The following is a 19,549-nucleotide window of genomic DNA, read 5'->3' as shown; positions in this document are numbered from 1 at the left end:
TCGGGACCTTTTTCTCTGGGCACGGATCCTTGGGCCGAAGCACTTAGGCCTTTCGGCTTTTTTGTGCTTGGCTCTCTTTCTTTTTCTTTCTCATCATTGTCGTCATTTGGGCGACTACTGGATGGCTTGAGGTAATTGCACCTTCGGGCGTCCTTCTGGTTGCCCTGTATCCTTTCGGGGAAGCCGGCGTCTGAGACATAAATCATCAGCTGATGATAAGTTGAGACGACCCCTTGGATCTCGTGAATTATGGGTCTCCCCAAAATCACGTTGTACACTGAAGGAGCGTCGATGACCAAAAACTCAATCATGACGTTCCGGGCTGCCTCATCGCAACCGATGGTGACAGGAAGTGTCACCTTCCCATCTGGATAAGTTGAAGCCCCATTGAACCCGGATACCGGATAGGGTACCGGCGTAAGGTGCTTGGGCTTCAGCTTAATTTGGTTGTAGGCCTTTCGGAACAGAATGTTTGCTCCGCTGCCACCGTCAACAAGGACCTTACTGACGTCGTGGTTGGCCACCGTGGCGATGATCACCAACGGATCCTCGTGAGGGAACGTAATCCCCCGGCAGTCGGCGGCTGTGAACGTCATGTTCGGCACCGGCGACTGGGGAGATTGAATGTCAGCGTTGTTCACCTGGTGAGTCAAAGCTCTAAGGTGACGCTTGTGCTCCCTCCGAGAGTATATTCCTCCCGAGATAACATTGATCGGAGGGAATTTCCCCTCCGGTTTTTTACTGTTTTTCCGGGGGAAATCAAGGTCCTGCCGAGGGTCCTTTGCTAACCTTTCGGATTCTTTTTTCTCGCGGTGATCCGCGATGTATTTTTTCAAGTATCCCTTCCGGACCATGTCTTCTATCTGGTCCTTCAGCTGGATACACTCCTCAGTGTTGTGGCCCGAAGAATCGTGGAACTCACACCACTGATTTTTATTTTTTCGCTGATACCACTCTGGGAGTGGTCTCGGCTTTCGGTAACTCTGCTCCTCCTTCGTCACACTGTAAATTTTGGCGCGTGGAAGAGAGAGCGGAGTGTAGGACTCGTATCTGCCTGTGTATGAGGCAAACCTGTCCTTCTTTAGGTCGCTGGCCGAAGATGGCTCCGAGGCCTTTGATTTTCCCTTTGCCTTATGGCCTTGGCCTTCAGACAAGGGTATTTGCCTCTGTTTCCCTCCCCCGGATTGAGGTTGGGTTTTTGCTTTATTCCATTCTTCGGCTCGGATGAACTTATCCGAAGCACTAAGAGCTTCCTCCAAGGTCTGCGGGGTATGCATGACCATGAAGTCTAGGAATTTTCCTGGCTGAAGGCCATTCTGCATTGCAAAAACAGCTAGCCCCTGGTCCAGCTGAGAGACGCTTGATGACTCGTTACTGAAACGGGTCAGGTAGTCTCGGAGGCTTTCGGTTTCCCCCTGTTGCAGACCCATGAGCTCTGCGGTAGTCTTTTCTCGGCGGTTTGCCGTGGAAAACTTGCTCCTGAACTTGGAGGACAGATCATCCCAACCTGTTATGGAGCCTTGCCTTACTCCCTTGGAGATCCACGCTTGCGCGACCCCCTTGAGAGTGGTTGGGAAATATTTGCACCAAGTCGCCTCGGATCTGGGGCAAAGATGCATATGAGTCTCATACGAGGCCACGTGGTCCTTCGGATCCGTGGTCCCGTCATATGTGATATGCGACGGTATTTTAACCGTGGGTACGCGCTCTTCTAGTATCCATTGCTCGAATGGTGAACTAGCGGGAAGCATAATGGCCTTGCCCTTGTTCCTGGCCGAAGGGACCGCGCTCCGCCCTCTTAGAGAGGTAGGAGTGGTTTTCGTCCCTGGCTGGGAAGTCTGGGCCTCGGCTGCAGGGAACGAGAGGCGACTACGCACGCTCGGTTCCTGGCCGCCGAGTCGGTCAAGGACGCTTCTGCGAGCAGTCTCGGGTTCCCGGCGAGTAGATTCTGGCCGAGAAGCTGAGCTGCCGCTCTTATGCGCTGCTGGTCTTGAGGATGAGGATCCTTTAAATAATTGAGAGTTCTTCTTCCTCTGTTTTTCATTTTTCCAAGAATCCTCCTCCCACTCTTCCAGTTCCCGGAAGGAAGGAAGCTTCCCACCGTCATGGTCTAACTTCCTCCGCTGATGCCGGGTATGCGGAGGAGTTCGATCACGAGGCGGTGGCATATTCTGTGCCCTCATTGCCTCCATGAGTACTGCCAGCGCTCTTGCCACCTCTTCCGAACTGGGCCCCGTCAAAGGGGTCCCCGGCCGAGTGTGGTAATGAGGCCGCGCAGCCGATGGTTGGCTTTGGGACACTGAATATGTCCTATGATCAGACTGACCCCTGCTAGACCGAGAGTGGTCCGGCCTATATTGAGAGTCATGCATTACAGGAGATAGGGAATCCTCCTTGTGTGATCCTCCCCCCGAGCCGGCACCCTTGGGAGAGTTCCGGTCCGGCGTGGGCGATGGTGTAGGGGTTTTAGGCTTTTCGCCCGCTCCTTGACGGAGGCTTTTGCTCTTGCGGTTCTTAGCCATGGCTGCTAAGATAATTGCAAGATGATCTTGGTTAGGAATTTGGCTTAAAGATTTTTGAAAGTCTTCCCCACAGACGGCGCCAAATTGTTTCGGTTGAAAACAATGGGACCTTGCCGAAGGTCCACTGAAATGGAGAAGACTGGATTCGATCCAAGCTGTGTTGGGCCGAAGGTTTCCTGCACAGTGAACACACGTAAACTAGCCTCGGGGGTGTTTCCGAGGAAGGCCCCTCCGATGCTAAAGTCAGTACAATGTGTAAAAAGGAAGACACTATGCAAGAGAGTTTGTAGCTTGAGGCTTTTGTGGAGTATTTCTCAATGCAAGAATGAGCATATGAATTGGAATAATCAGTGTATGAGATAATGTATGTGATGTCCTCCTGAATGTGTTAATATGAGGGCTTTTATACCTCATCATACTTGGAGAGGTTGGGCTTTAGCCCAATTGGCTTACTTTGTGGGCTGACTTTTGACTTTTGAGCAATTGGAGAGTTGAACCTTGACCTTGGGCTTTTAATTGGATCATTTAGTGCTCAGGCCCAATTTTGACTAAATTGGACCCAAACAAAAACTAAGTTGAAATAAACACTAAAAACACTGAGTAAAATGATTCAGAACTTGCTCATACTACATAATCAAACACAAATAAGGCTGCGTGAGCTTAATCGCGTAAGATTCAAGTCAACAATCTCATATCAAAGCGGAGACAGGAAGTTATATAATCCTAGTAAAAGATCAAGCTAACAAATCAGATCTAACATGTAATGTTGAATCAAATCTGCATACCTTCATTCTCATCCTTCTGTTCTGATGTTCCAATTTGGGCACCAGGAACATTAACAAGGCTGCTTTTACATACATCGATCCCAAGACAGTATGAAACCCCATTGAATTCAGCACTTTTTGTTGTTTCACCTTTAATATCATACCACAAGATCTTATGCTCAGTTTTGTTTGCTGTTCTAAGCAAAATCTGATGGTTAAGCCTGTCGTAAGCAATAGGTGATACTCGCAATGATCCAAAGACATGTGAATCTGAAATTTGGACCAGCTTAACCCAAGATTCTTTCACACCATAATCATTCATCACCCATATATCAACAACAGATTGTTGCAGATTCTTTGTTGATAAGTATAAACATCCATCAAAAACCCCAAAATCCAGCAAACCATCTCGTATATCATTACCCATATAGTCCGGCAATGGGACATCATGAGTCCATTTATTTTCACAAAGATTGAAACAACAGATCCGATACTTACCTTCCTCTAAACTCCAAAACTTCCAATGAAGCAGATTGTTGTTTACAAGGACACCATTTTTGCGGTCTCCCATAGAATCCTGAGGAGGAGTCAACTTCATCTCTTCCCATGAATTTGCCCTCGAGCTATAAACACGAACTATCCTTTCCGTTTCAGGAAAGAAGAACCCCATGACACGAGGATGTTGGTCAACAATTCTAACAACTTTATAATCATCATTATTAGAATCATACCCAAACCCAAAATTCAAAGCAGTGTATCTTCTTGGTGGATAATAAGTAGGGATTTGCCGGTAGCTGCCAGTCGTAGGATTAAGCAAGAAAAGACAGTAAGGCCTAATACTTTGGATGCAAAGCAATCCATTACAAGATCCAACAACAAAGGGCTGTTCCCCAAAGCTCGGCAGCTTGACAGCAGGAGATTTCGGCAAATCCAAGTTGAATGAGTAGAGGAAACCATCATTACCAGTGAGGATGAGGAGTTGGTTTGAGTTGGAATAGAGAACATAGTCAAGATGACGGAGTATGAATTCATCGCTAGAAATCAAGGCTAACCATTTTTTGGATACACACTTAAAGCGCACAAGAGATTTTGCAGGCAGGCGTGGGAGTATACCGTTGTCTATTATATCCACTGGAGTAGATGCCATCAGAAATAAGTTCTCCCTATTGTTCTCCCTCTACCAGAAATCGGATTGGTTCAACAGTTACGAGGATTGATTAATGAACCGATAAATGATTATAATCTGTGTGTGTATGTGCACAAGAAACCATAGTATTGTACAAACGTTTTGGTATAAGATAGAGAAATCACCAGCTGGTACCAACTCAGATATGACAGTAACATATATGAAGTCAATGAAGACTACATTAAAAATAGTTAAAACAGCAGGTTTCCAGACTTTCTACTTAGATTGTGCATAATTTATTATCCTAAGCATGTGTATAGAGAGCATGGTACTGCATTTAATAAATTCATCTCAATAACAACCACTTCCTATGTAAGTATGAAGAGAAGAATATAATATCGCAGATATGGCAGGATGTAAGCATAATACATGCTCCTCACTAATTATACAGAACACCTATTAAAAAAGAAAGTTGACACATTCAAAAAATCACTAAAAAAGCGATGCTAGGCCGTAAATGCGAAGCTACAACTAAGAGGCATTATAAAGATAACAAAAGAAGACTTGTTGCTAGCTAAAACAAAAGCAATGGTGGAAGCGAAGTGAGTTGAAAAGGAGGTTAATTCAATCTATGAAGAAGAAAGCCTAGACTTACTCCGGCAACTGATCATGATGCCAAAAGATGACTATGATTGTATATAGTCGGGCGATGTATGTGCCGGTGATGGACCTCCAGAACAGTGCAGCTCTGGTGCTTGTACTCCCTCCAGCTCATCCGATGCTTATGTGTGTTTGTGTGTGCTTGAGCCAATTAACTTACAAAACTTTTACATTCTAGTTTACCAGTAGGCATTGCATATTTGCGTTACCTCATTGGTTTGTATTGGGGCTGCTTCTCCCTCTTTTTCTTCCTCTCTTTTTCATTTAAATAAGTTTTTATTTAGGGGGATTTCAATAATTGTAAGTTTGTAACCCATAATTCTATAACCTGTGCAATACTTTATTTTTTTAATTGGTTAAAAGTTCAAAATTATTTTTTGTTTGATTGCCGGCCAGTTGACATAGACAGCCCTGAATAACAATATTCTTTTAGTACAACAACATGAACATAGAGATAATATGCATTTTGTTGAACAGCAATTTTCCATTGAGTAATATTTTGTCACCAATATATACTACATATACAACATACACCAGCATTACACTAAATAACAAGTTTATTATTTAGTGTTCTATCAAAAAACATACCCAGTAGAAGAAGGCGAACCTCTGTAGTCTGTAGAACCAACAATGAAGACAATACAACAATGACAACAGCAACAAGAACGACCGTGGTCTTTTAAAATAAGATTGTAGCTAACACTAGCAAAACACTGAGGTGATGGCTGTTGCTCGAGACTGCCTTGTTAAGTCTTGAGCGTATGTAAGGAGGTTGACAGTGTTGGATTTTCTGGATCTTAAGACTGACTCGCATATAACCCACAAAATATGCATCATCGTCGCTGATGGTACTAGATGGCTGTTGAGAAGAAAAGAATAGCGGGTCAAGTATTGCATTGTAACAAAAACTAAGTTGAAATAAACACTGAAAGCATTTTAAAAGATGATTTTTTTTTAAAATAACACCACAAATTTTACAAAAAATGAATTATAACACCACAAATTCTCAAACTTTAATTATTTCACCACCATGTAACGGATTCTTGGATGAAATCCGCTAGTGGGGTCCGTACAAGACACGTGTCAAGTGTCTAGTGGTTTAAATAAATATTAAAAAAAAACCTAACCTAGCCCTCCCACCACCTCTGCACCAACGACCTCAACCGCCAATTGCCGCCGGCATCCATTGCCTCAACAAAATCCGACGAAACCAACGCCTTCGATCGCCGATCCACCACTTTACCCCCTCTCCCTCCCCGAAAACCACCTTAAGCCCTCCAAACCACCACAAAAACCATCCCTAATCGCCGCAAAATCCACCCCCATTCTCGATCTACCGCGAAATCCACTCCCATTTCCCCCAATTTTGCGAAATCGGCGGTCAAAATCGACTAATCGAGGGCTTTCGTGGCCGATTTTTGGTCGTTTTGAGGGTGAAAGGTAAGGGAGGGTGGTTTTCGGGGTTGGTGTTTGCTGTGGTAGGTGGTTAATTGCGGTGGGTATGCGGTGATTTGTGGTGGTTAAGGAGGGTTGGGGTGGTTTTCGGGGAGGGGGAAGAAGGGAAGGAAGAATTTTGCCGGGTTTCGGGGGGGGGGCAAGTGACACCGTCGGCTTGGGTTAGGCGTTGGCGCGGCTGGAGAAGGTGGTGCTGGTGGTGGGGTTGGTTGGGTTTAGGTTAGGGTTTTTTTTATATTTTTCTTTTTTTTTTTTAACAAAGAGCTTATCGACACGTGTTCATCGTGGGTGCTTTTAACGGATTACATCCAAAAATCGTGGTGAAATAATTTTTTTTGATTTTTTGTGGTGTTATATTCAAAATTTGAAAAGTTGTGGTGTTATAATCTATTTTTTGTAAAATTTATGGTGTTATTTAAAAAAAAAATCCTTTAAAAAATGATTCAGAACTTGCTCAAATTACATATATTAAGTCATAAATAAGGCTGCGTGAGCTTAACCATTTTAGGTTCAAGTCTAAAAACAGAGACCGGAAGTTATATCATCCAAGTTTATCAACAAATCAAGCAAACAAATCAGATCTAACATGTAAAATTGAAAATCCAAGAATGTTGCATCAAATCTGTGTACCTTCTTGCCCATCCTTCGGTACTGATTTTCCGATTTGGGAACCACCAGGAACATTAACAAGGCTGCCTTTACATACATCAATCCAAAGACAATCTGCAACCCCATTGATTTCAGCACTTTTTGTTGTTTCACCCTTGATATCATACCAAAAAGATCTTATGCTCAGTTTCGTTTGCTGTTCTAAGAAAAATCTGATGGTCTCGTAAGCAATAGGTGAAACTTGCAATGATCCAAAGACATATGAATCCGGAATTTGGAACCGCTTAACCCAAGATTCTTTCACACCATACTTATTCATGACCCATATATCTACAACAGATTGTTGCGGATTCTTAGTTGATAAGTATAAACATCCATCTAAAACCCCAAAATCCAGCAATACATCTCGTATATCATTACCCATATAGTCCGGCAATGGAACATCACGAGTCCATTTATTTTCACAAAGATTGAAACAACAGCTTCGATATTTACCTTCTTCTAAACTCCAAAACTTCCAATGAAGCAGATTTTTGTTTATAAAGGACACCATTTTCACGGATTCCCATAGAATCCTGAGGAGGAGTCCACTCGATCACTTCCCATGAATTTGCCTTCAAGCTATAAACCTGAACTATCCTTTGTATTTTTACAATCATACCCAAACCCAAAATTCAAAGCAGACCATCTTCTAGGTGGAATCAAAGAGGGGGTTTGTCGGTAGCTGCCAGTCGAAGGATTAAGCAAGACAAGACGGTAAGGACTACTACTTTGGATGCAAAGCAATCCATTACAAGATCCAACAACAAAGGGCTCTACCCCAAAGCTCGGCAGCTTGATAGCAGGGATTTTCGGCAATTCCAAGTTGAACGAGTAGAGGCAACAATCATTACCAGTGAGGATGAGGAGTTGGTTTGAGTTGGAGGAGATAGCATAGTCAAGATGACAGAGAATGAATTCATGGCTAGAGATCAAGGCTAACCATTTTTTGAATACACACTTGAAACGCGCAAGAGATTTTGCAGGCAGTCGTGGGAGTATACCGTTGTGTATTATATCCAATGGAGTAGATACCATCACATAAAATTTCTACCTATTATTCTCTCTTTACCTGGAATCAGATTGGTACAATAGCTACGAGTTACGAGATTTAATGTAATAGGCTGATTTTCTAGCTTAGTATTTCTGATTTAAAACAACAATGAATAAAGATGAAAGCTCGGAATTTTGATTGATAATGGCAGAATTGATACAAAAGTGATAGGTTAATAGCTTATACTCTCTCCTTAAAAACTTTAAATTATCACTATCCTAGTACCTTGAGGTTACCCTATCCCCTATTTATATACTAAAGCGAGCTAAAGGCTCCTAACCTAGAAATATTAGACTTTCCAAATCGCCCCTCCTAAGGTTAGTCTATTACAATGAATTAAAAAACCAATAAACAATTATAATCTGCATATGTATGTATGTGCACAAGAAATGCCAGTAATATACAAACTTTACTATCAGATAGAATTAACAGCTGATACCAACTCAGATAGTAAAGTAACATATATGTAAAAGCTTAAACAATGGAAAAAGAAGTTTGTTAATGCTCTACACTATATTTAAAGAGTTAAAACAGCAGGTTTCCACTTAGATTGTAAATAATTAATGGGTACACTCCTCACTAATTATACCGAACACTAAAAAAGAAAGTTGCCAACTTAAAAAAAAATCATTGTTGTTAGCCACTACTCGTTACGTTGTACACTATCTTAACTTCTCCGGGTTTCTCTATTGTTACTGCTACGATCACTTAGCTTAATCCTTTCTCTGTTTTACTCCCAAAGTTCATGTACACTATCTCTTTTCTCACCCTGAGTAGAGTCTACGCTTTCACACTTGTTACGTTGTTAGCCTTTCCTGAAGAGTCATTTGAATCATCTTAAATATTCTTAATCAAGCATTCAAGAGCACAAAATATGGAATATATCTAGTACAATAGAATTCCAAACAAGTCACAATAATGTACTGTCGTCACTTGTTCTGCAACCTTATAAGGAGATTTGATCTCAATAGGCCAAGAATTGCTAGAAGAAAAACTGTCAGTATAATTACTTCGTATTAGATAACTTCATATTGGAATTGTGCACACTAACAATTACTGAGCCATTTATTCATATAGGCTGCACTAGTGACAATTGACAACCAAGAAAATACAGAAGTGCAATAAAATGAGAGAAGTCCTGGACAAGGAAATCAGATAGAAGACAAACGATCACATATAAGCAATATTTCAAAATGATATGGAACGTAAATTGAGCCAACAAAATCGGGTCGTAACACCACTTGCAAAACTTCTATAAAAGAAGAATCATACCTGGTTTTTGTTATCCACTAGCCCTAGCAGTCCAAACTAGTCCATTCTCAAAAACTCATACCTAAAACACAATATAAGACAAATTTTCTTAGTAAAACACACATTAATAAGACAAAAATTAAGCAAACAAGGAAAAGAATCATCAAAAATCAACAGAAAAACTAACATACATTAAAACTTTAAACCAGCCAGTATATTTGTTACTTCTAACAATGACAAAATCATCCGGCAATGACCCATCTAGATTCCAATATTCTTAAAAGGCCACTAAAGCTTAAGCTTAATCGTGTTAGATTCAATCAACAATGTCATATCAAAGCAGAGACAGGAAGTTATATCATCCAAGTTGAACAATAGATCAAGCTAACAAATCAGATCTAACATGTAAAATCGAAAATCCAAGAATGTTGAATAAAATCTGCTTACCTTCTTTCCCATCCTTCTGTGCTGATTTTCTGATTTGGGAACCACCAGGAACATTAACAAGGCTGCCTTTACATACATCGATCCAAATACAATCTGCAACCCCATTGATTTCAGCACTTTTTGTTGTTTCACCCTTAATATCGTACCACAAGACCTTATGCTCAGTTTTATTCGCTGTTCTAAGCAAAATCTGATGGTTGAGACTGTCATAAGCAATAGGTGAAACTTGCAATGATCCAAAGACACATGAGTCTGAAATCTGGAACACCTTAACCCAAGATTTTTTCACACCATACTCATGCATAACCCATATATCAATAACAGGTTGTTGTGGATTCTTAGTTGATAAGTATAAACAACCCTCCAAAACCCCAAAATCCAGCAGTCCATCTCGTATATCATTAGCAGAATGCATGATTGAACCCATATAGTCTGGCAATGGGACATCATGAGTCCATTGTTTTTCACAAAGATTGAAACAACGGATCTGATATTTACCTTCCTGTAAACTCCAAAACTTCCAATGAAGCAGATTGTTGTTTATAAGGACACCATTTTCACGATTTCCCATAGAATCCTGAGGGGAAGTCCGCTCAATCACTTCCCAGGAATTTGCCCTCGAGCTATAAACATGAACTATCCTATCCATTTGATGACCGAGGAATCCCATAGAAGGATAGCGGTCAACGATTCTAACAACTTTGTAATCATCATTATTACAATCATAGCCAAACCCAAAATTCAAAGCAGAACATCTTCTAGGTGGAAGCAAAGAGGGGATTTCCCGGTAGCTGCCAGTCGAAGGATTAAGCAGGACAAGACAACAAGGCCTATAACTTTGGATGCAAACCAATCCATTACAAGATCCAACAACAAAGGGCTCTACCCCAAAGCTCGGCAGCTTGACAGCAGGAGTTTTCGGCAAATCCAAGTTGAATGAGTAGAGGCAACCATCATTACCAGTGAGGATGAGGAGTTGGTTTGAGTTGGAGGAGAGAGCATAGTCAAGATGACGGAGTATGAATTCATGGCTAGAAATCAAGGCTAACCATTTTTTGGATACACACTTGAAGCGCACAAGAGATTTTGCAGGCAGTCGTGGGAGTATATCATTGTCTAATATATCCAATGGAGTAGATGCCATCACAGAAAATTTCTCCCTATTCTTCTCTCTCTACCTGGGATCAGATTGGTTCAATAGTTATGAGGGTTAATTAATAAATCAATAAACGATTATAATCTGCATATGTATGTATGTGCACAAGAAACTCCAGTAATGTACAAACTTTTTACTATTAGATAGAGAAATTAACAACTGATAACGACTCAGACAGGACAGTAACATAATTGCAAAGCTTAAACACATGCAAAAATAAGTTGCCAACTTCAAAAAATCACTAAACAGGTGATGCTTGAGACATTTAACATACATTTTGAGTTTTGACTCTATAAACCAGCTTCAGATTATAATGAGATATCTACTCTCCAATTATAGTTCCTCTCGTAAAATTTCACCATTCATATCATTAAACGGAGTTATCCCCAAGGCCCGGAGGACGACTGTTGCGAGCTCTCCTGGTTCTGCCAGGAAACATGCGGCGGCTGAGAAACAGCCGGCCACTTCTTCTAAAACTCCAGTTGGGCCACCTAGAAGTGTGAAATTATCCTTGTAAATTTTAGACTTGCTCCCTTCTTTACTAGGTCTAATCCGTTTGTTTATGCTTGATGCAGCCGGCCCTCAGGAGCCTGACTTAGTCGAGGTGGCCAAGTCTATGATCAAGGCCGTTCCTCCAGCTGAAAGGGAGGCGGTCAAGGGTGTCGGCACCCTTGACCTAGACGGGATTGCAGGGGTCCTTGCTGAGGTATACTTAGCATATTTTTGAGTATTTGAATTCCAGGACGCCTGTTTTCTTTTTTTGTTTGGAAACTGACGCCTGTTCCCCTTTTTACTTAGGCCCCGCTCCGAGTGAACGGCCTTCGCAAGCCGCTTGACCGGAAGAACAAAGAGGTAAAGGCTGCAAAAGCTATGGCCGCCTCTGACTGTGATAAGGCAATGTTTCAAATTGCCCAAAATGAAGTTCTGACCATTGATATTCTTTATTATCAGGCGCAGGCTACCGCCGCTATCCGGGCTCAGTTAGAGGCGGCCCAGAAGAGGAATAGCGAGCTGGAGGCGACCATCAACAACCTCAAGGCCGAGCTGAGACCTCTTCGCCAAAAGATGTCCTCATACGAAACCTTGGAGAAATCCTTGGCGAGCGTAAAGGAACGCCTGGTGACCCAGGAGAAGAGTCTTACTCAGGAGCTCTCGGAAAAGGCCGAGCAAGAAAAGAAAGAGCTGGTCCGGGAGATAATGGAAGACTCTGCTCAAATCCAGCGCATGACTTGGGGCCGCCTCTTCCCCAATGCCGACTTTGCCTCATGGGAAAAAACTTACCGCCAGTGTTCTGATAGATATAATCAAGAGATCCTGGCGGCTGCTGAGGAAGAGGCGTTGGAGGAGGAGGAGCAGCCGGTAGTGGCGCTTGTGCCGCTTGGGGGTAATGCATCAAAGAAGGATGCAGCTGAAGCCGAGTCCAGCAAGAAGAGTGCTGACCAGGCGGCAGCTGCTAATATTGAAGATCTGCCCCCTTCTTAAGCTTTATGTCTTCTTTCCACGGCCTGCGTGCCGTTTGTTTGTATTTACCCGGCCAGGGGGCCGGGGCTCTGAATATTTTGCCGGTCTTTAATGACCGGCTTCTTTTTAATGAATATTTTTATTTTGCTTCAAATTTGTTTAAGTATTGAATATTCTGATATCTAATTGTACACTATACCGACTGTTTTACATGGCCGATAGTTGCAGACAGGTACGGATAGTTAGTCACGTCGCCTATGCCCCTGGACGACTGGTTGTCTGTTTCCAGGCTAGACGATCAGTCGGCCATTTATCCAATCGGTATTCGAACCATTTTAAAGACTGGATCCCCTTTAGGCAGGCGGTCATGTCATTTGTAAAATTAACCAAGTAGGAAAGTTGTGTCCTACTTGTCATGCTTTTAGGCTAGAGACTTTTGGCCGTCTAGGCCGACTGTTTCCCGCCATATTTAATCTAGTGTGAACAGGTGCTGTATGAACACCTTTTTAGTTTCATACTAAATTTTTTAAGGAGTGACCAAGTAAACATGATTGTTACCTAGTCGCCAAGTAACTGAGTAGTAGAGGTATCAAGCGGTGGTACCGGTTGTTCCCCTTTATTCGCCAATGTTTGTTGGCTTTTAACTCATAGGTTGTTAACCTAGCAGGAATAGTGGTTGAGAGCCCCTGTTTGCTAAAAACAGGCGGACGACTCATACCTTTTAGGCTCCATACTAAGTTTGAGAGTGTGACTATGAGTTAACTTTGGTGTTACTCAGTCGCCGTCACTCCTGCTTGAGTAGTAAAGGTACCAGGCGGCGGAGGCCGGTTGAACCTTTTGATTCGCCAATGTTTGTTGGCTATTAACTCAAGAGGTACCCCCTGCATTTATCCCAAGTAATACAGGCGGTCATCTGACTCAGATGTCAACTGCTACCACTGGTTTGGTTAGTGATAGATTTATCCTTGTCTCAAAAACGGCTACGTGGTTGCCCTTGGGGACAGTCGTATAGGTGCCGTGTAATTAGTTTATAGAGCAATGTTCCACCCAAAAGGGAGCTGCTCTCTGCGACGAATTTCATCCGGAGGGATGCCGCCGGACGCCTGCTATGATGTTGGGACAGGTCGTATTAGTTTAAAGATTGGATCAGTTGGCTTGGCGCCTGGACTGATCATTCGGCTTGTGGCCTTGGTTAGTTCTTGGTGAACGTAGGTGCTAAGTAAGAGGAGGGTAGCCGCCTGTTTAGGCACAGGGTCGGCCAGACCCTGATCATTTTTAGCTAAGTATAAGGGGGGTGGCTGTGTGCTTTGGAACCAGTCGGCCCTCTTCTATGGAGAGTAGCCGACTATATATCCAGACGGTATGCCCCTATGGTGAGAGTAAAATATTAAATGGAGAGTAGCCGGCTGTAAAGGTACAGGCGGCATGCCCCTCTGAAGATAGAGTAAAATACTCAATGGAGAGTAGCCGACTGTAAAGGTACAGACGGCATGCCCCTCTGATGATAAAGTGAAATACTCAATGGAGAGTAGGCAACTGTAAATGTATAGGTGGCCTGCCCCTCTTAAGTAAGAATAAAAATTAAACATGGAGAGTAGCCGACTGTTTGTCAGTAGGCATGCCCCTCTTAAGTAAAAATGAAAACTGAGTATGGAGAGTAGCCGACTGTTTGTTAGTAGGCGTGCCCCTCTTAGTACAAAATTGAATATTAAGTATGCAAACTTTTATCAAGTAGCCCTTGACTATTTATATCATTCAGAAGAAATATTTCTTAAGATTATCTGCATTCCAAGTTCGAGGCAACGGTTGGCCGTCTGGTGTTTCCAGACGGTAGGTACCGTCCCTGACCTCTTCACAGATTCGGTAGGGTCCTTCCCAGTTGGGAGTTAGTTTGCCAGACTCATTAGCCCTTCCAACTGCTTCCATTTTTCTAAGTACAAAGTCCCCCACTTTGAGTGGACGCCTGTGTACTTTTTTGTTGTATGATCTAGTCATTCTCAGGCGGTAAATTTCATGGCGCAAGACAGCATTGCCCCTCCTTTCAGGAAGTGAGTCTAATGCTAGGCGCATGGCTTCCCAGTTTACCTCTTCGTCATATAGCATTACTCGAAGAGTCGGCTCGTAGTGTTCTATTGGAAGAACAGCTTCCGCACCATAAGTTAGGAGGAATGGAGTTTCTCCAGTCGCCCCTTTTTCAGTCGTCCTAATGGCCAGAGAACATGTGGTAATTCATCCGCCCATAGGCCGCCTGATCGTTCAATCTTTTTCTTGAGACCGTCTGAGATGATTTTATTAAAGGCTTCTACCTGGTCGTTTGCTTGTGGACGGCCGACAGATGCAAAGTAGTGTGCAATGCCTTGGTCACCCAACCAGCTTTTGAGAACAGGCGTCTCAAATTGGGCACCATTATCAAAAACCATAGACATGGGAACCCTGAACCGAGTGATGACATTTTTCCAAATGAATGAAATTACATCCTTCGTCTTGATTCCCTTTACAGCCTCCGCCTCTACTCATTTAGTGAAGTAGTCGACGGCAACAAGTATGTACCTCCTTCCACCTGTAGCAGGCGTATATGGACCCAGAATATCCATGCCCCACTTAGCAAACGGTAGTGGGCTATGAATGGTAGTGAGGTCAGTAGCCGGACGGTGAATTAGTTTGCCAAACCTTTGGCACTTGTCACATTTTTTCACCATCTCCATCGCATCTGCTTCTAAAGTAGGCCAAAAGTAGCCCTGCCGCCTTGCCCGTTGAGCAAGCGTCCTACCGCCTACATGGGAAGCACAGTAACCAGAGTGAAGATCGTCCAGTATCTCTCGCCCCTTTTCTGGAGTAACACACTTTAAGAAGGGTTGAAGGTACCCCCTTTTGTGAAGTTCTCCCTTTATTATTTCAAAACTGGTTGCTCGTTTTTTCAGTGCTGCCGCCTGTTGATGATCATCCGGCAGGGTACCATTTGTCAGATATGCCCTGATTGGATCCATCCAGGTTGAGCTTCTGTCTAAGATTCCAATAGGTTCTTCCTCAATGCTTCTCCTCTCCATTACTTCCCAAAAAACAGTTCGAGGAGTATCACAGGAGGCGGATGATGCTAATTTTGAAAGTGCATCCGCCTGGTTGTTTTCTGATCTCGGCACTTGGGTCAGATGGAAATCCTCAAGGGAGCCGACTGCTTGTAAATACTTGATCATGGCCAGATGGATTGCTTCGTATTCGCCATTGTACTGACTCACTATCAATTGTGAATCGGAACAGGCGTCTATTTTTCTTGCCCCTGCCGCCTTGCACATGCGGATTCCGGCTAGTAAAGCTTCATATTCTGCCTCATTGTTTGAGGCCTGAAAACTGAAGCGTAGAGCATACTCGTACCTGTCGCCCTCTGGCGACTAACATATGACGCCTGCTCCACAACCATTTGAAGTAGAGCTTCCATCCACATATACCTTCCAGACTTGGTCTGTAACTTGAGAGTCAGGAGGACGAGTCATCTCAACAATAAAGTCAGCAAAGACTTGTCCCTTCACTGCTTTTCTAGGCTCGAAAGTAACTTCGAGGCTCTGTATTTCTATGGCCCATTTGATCATTCGGCCTGACGACTCCATGATGGTCAGTGGTCGCTTGATAGGTTGGTCTGTATACACGACGACTGCATGTGCCAAAAAGTAGGGCTTCAATTTTTTAACAGCCATGAAGAGTGCAAGACCAAATTTCTCCACTAAGGGATACCTCAACTCGGCATTTTTCAGTACGTGACTGACAAAGTAGACCGGGAGCTGACAGCCGTCTCTTTCAGCAAGGAGAACAGCGCTTAACGCATGATCAGAGACGGCCAGGTACATGTAGAGTACTTCCTTGGGCAAAGGGCTGACCAGCCTCGACAAGGAATGCAAGTGAACTTTCAATTTCTGGAAGGCCGCCTCAGCATCCGGGCCCCCATTCAAACCTTGCCTTTTTCTTAATTGCCTGGAAAAAGTATAGGCATTTGTCGCCTGATCGGCTTAGAAATCTTCCCAAGGCCGCCAGACAACCTGTTAACTTCTGAACCTCTCGGATGGTACGAGGCGACTGCATGTCGATGACCGCCTGCACCTTCTCAGGGTTTGCCTCTATTCCTCTCTGATTGATAAGGAATCCGAGAAATTTTCCAGACTCAAACTCCAAAGACACATTTCTTGGGATTGAGCATGACATGGTGCCGCCTGAGTGTGGCGAAAGTTTCTCGGAGGTCCGACAGATGATCTTTCTGAAGTTTAGACTTGACAATCATATCATCAATATATGCCTCGACATTTCTCCCAATCTGATCAAAGAACACAGTGTTTATCATTCGCTGGAAAGTGGTCGGGGCATTCTTAAGACCAAACGACATGACCGTGTAACAGTATAACCCCTGATCAGTGACGAAGGCCGTCTTCTCCTGATCTTTCTTCCATAAAGGAATTTGATGGAAACCAGAGTATGCGTCCATAAAGCTCATCAAAGCATGGCCGGCTGTTGAGTCGACCAGGTTATCAATTTTAGGCAGAGGGTAACTGTCTTTGGGGCACACCTTGTTTAAGTCTGTGTAGTCTACACACATTCGCCAGGTGCCATTCGGCTTTTTAACAAGCACCACATAAGCAAGCGTCTTGAAGTTATTTACACAACCAGTCGACAGGTTGCCGAACCATTGTTGTGCGATTCCTTTGAGAGTCGCTGGGAAACACTTGCACCAAGTGGGATCATCCAACCCTTGAAGGTACATCAGGTTGGTGAATGCCATCAGATGGTCTTCTGGGTTAGTAGTGCCGTCATAGGCGCCTACTAATACATTTTTCACTTTGGCCGGCTAAGCGGCTTCAGTAATTTCCTTGGAGAAGGCCGACGGCTGTTCACCAAGTCTAAGCAACCGTAGCTGCTAGTCCATAGGTTGGACATTTTTTGCTGCATGTCCACCAAACGGAGGTGGCTGTAAAAAATACTGTTGTTGCGGTACAAACGGTAAGTTTGGTACCGCCTGGTCGCTATGAAAGCCGGACTGACGGGAGGTGCCGCCTGAGTGACTCTCATGATACGACTGAGTATGTCTCATCGAGGTATTTTGCAGACTGTCTTGGAAGTTTGAAGTAGAGGCCGACTCTGACAATCGGTCACTCTTCTTCTGTTCTAGCAGTAGCCGAGGGTCTGTGTATGTTTTCCTCGACCCGTCCGCTTGAATATGACGAACAGGTTTCCTATTTCCTGGAGTAGGAAAACGGTATTTTGTGAAATCAAGGGCAGGTGGCTCCCACTTCCTAGATTTAGGATGAGGGGTCGCCTCTCGCCCTTGAACTGGCTTCCTCTTCCGTGAAGTGGAGGGTTTCTTAGCCGACTGCTCCTTGTCCAGAGCAGGCGGCTTCTTGTTGATCAACTCTTGAATTTCTCCCTTGAAGTCCCTCATGAAGGTCATGAGTTCGTTTCTTGTGATGGGAGCAGACCCATCAGTCGGCTGCTGCCGAACAGGCGGTGCGCCTGCTGGCTCGCTTCCAGTTTGAAGATGTTCCCGTTCCCTCCTTTCGGTATGACGGGTACGTCGGGCCCTTAGGGTCCCGTCTGAAGCTGTGTGAACTTCAACTTCAAATTCATTCTCAGTATCGTGGTCCGACTGAACTAGAGGGTCGTCCAGGGGACGTCTCTCTTCAGGAGCCGGTACAAACGTGGATGCCATCTCAGAAGTACTCTCCCCACAGACGGCGCCAAAATGTTTCGGGGTTTTCTGATGTCCTGCGGGAGAGTTACAATTCCGAGACTGGAATCGGACGCCTGTACCTGCAAAACAAACGGATGCTCCGGATGGTTGGAGATCCGCCTCCGACGGTCAAGTTAGTACTTGATTAAGGAGTAATTAATGCGGAAATTAAAGTGATTGAGTCTCTCTAGGTGAGAGTGTTTAATGTGTGTAATCTGCGTCCTCTCCCTTAATGAGGATTAAGGGAGGTATTTATAACCTCGGGAAACGTGCCAATCTAGGTTTAGGTTAACCTTGGGCTGATTGGGCTTCCCTCGGAAGTTGGGCCTGGGTGGCCGACTTCTCCATTAGGCATGGAGTATGCCACGTGTCATGACATAATAGGTCCAAGGAGGACGAATAAGAGTGTGCCACGTGGCAAGCCCTGAGAGGTCCAACTGGGGAACACTTGGCAGGACCTGATTGGCCCACGTGGCGCATTCCGATTGGTGGGAGCAAAATCCCCTAATCATGTAGCATGGAGTGTCGCAGAGGTGAAGCAAGACAGTATCAGACTGAGTTTTTGAAGTTTGAAAGTGAGTAGTCTTCAAATGGTATACGCAACACTAAAAAGGGTGATTGCCCTGATTGCCAATTCCCGCACAAGGGCGATATTAACTACTGTACTGTTAACTTGCTTAGGTGTTTGGTATAGTTACTCTGCCAGGCGTCAACTGCTAGTTCATTGTTAAACTACCTCTGTTCCTTTTTGTTTGTCACGATTTTCTTTAAACTACACATATGAAGGGTCATCATCATGGGACGAGTTATTGTGTGGAGCAGGTTTTTTTTAGTTTAGGTATGAGTTTTGGCCTGAATCAATTTTTTAGGCCGCACAAACCCAACACTTTTTCAAGACCGAATCAATGGTAACCGGCTTAGATATGATGTATATGGCTTATAATATAAGAGTGAGGTGTTAGTAACCCTAAAGGAGTAAAGGAATTCCAACCGGAAAAAAGAGAAAAAAAGGAATGCGGGTATTTAACAGGTACCCATTACAGTCAGAGGGCAGCCCATTACCCGACCCGTGAATCTAATTTTGTATACCCAACCCGCTAAAATAGGAAAATTTTCAAAAGTATCCATCGGGTATTTTGTGGGTTAACGGGTCAGCAGGTCGGGTCAACTGGGTCGGGTATTATTAACACCCCTAGTTTATATAGTCATAATCAGTCAATCAATCAACCTCTACCAAATAGTGTTTTAAACTTTTAACTAATAACGGAATGAATAAGTCACCATAAAAAATAAGG

The 19,549-nt window shown here is 43.7% G+C and overlaps 1 protein-coding gene and 1 pseudogene across 3 annotated transcripts; both read right to left on the bottom strand.

Annotated features, from left to right (window-relative positions):
• Positions 1–3,084: 3,084 nt before the first annotated feature.
• Positions 3,085–11,165, bottom strand: LOC110730290 (F-box protein CPR30-like). 3 transcript variants are annotated; one of them, XM_021910080.1, is made up of 3 exons: positions 9,928–11,165; positions 9,502–9,562; positions 4,454–5,931 (listed from the first exon to the last, which is right to left on the bottom strand). In XM_021910080.1, exons 1-2 carry the CDS (start codon positions 11,069–11,071, stop codon positions 9,549–9,551), a joined length of 1,158 nt encoding a protein of 385 aa, XP_021765772.1. In that variant the 5' UTR covers positions 11,072–11,165; the 3' UTR covers positions 4,454–5,931; positions 9,502–9,548. The 3 variants fall into 3 exon arrangements, with proteins under 3 accessions (XP_021765774.1, XP_021765772.1, XP_021765773.1); XM_021910081.1 differs by lacking the exon at positions 4,454–5,931 and adding an exon at positions 8,213–8,247; XM_021910082.1 differs by lacking the exons at positions 9,502–9,562; positions 9,928–11,165 and adding an exon at positions 6,200–6,602 and having other exon boundaries at positions 3,085–5,931.
• LOC110730291 lies at positions 6,761–9,492 on the bottom strand (annotated as a pseudogene).
• Positions 11,166–19,549: the final 8,384 nt, after the last annotated feature.

Source organism: Chenopodium quinoa, unplaced genomic scaffold (genome assembly GCF_001683475.1).
Source record: "Chenopodium quinoa cultivar QQ74 unplaced genomic scaffold, ASM168347v1, whole genome shotgun sequence".
Classification (NCBI taxonomy): Eukaryota; Viridiplantae; Streptophyta; class Magnoliopsida; order Caryophyllales; family Amaranthaceae; genus Chenopodium; species Chenopodium quinoa.
This window is presented reverse-complemented; position numbering and strand designations above follow the sequence as displayed.

Excerpts from the sequence above, each read along its gene's own strand:
- LOC110730290 (XM_021910080.1), bottom strand. The coding sequence starts at position 11,071 with ATGGCATCTACTCCATTGGATATATTAGACAATGATATACTCCCACGA.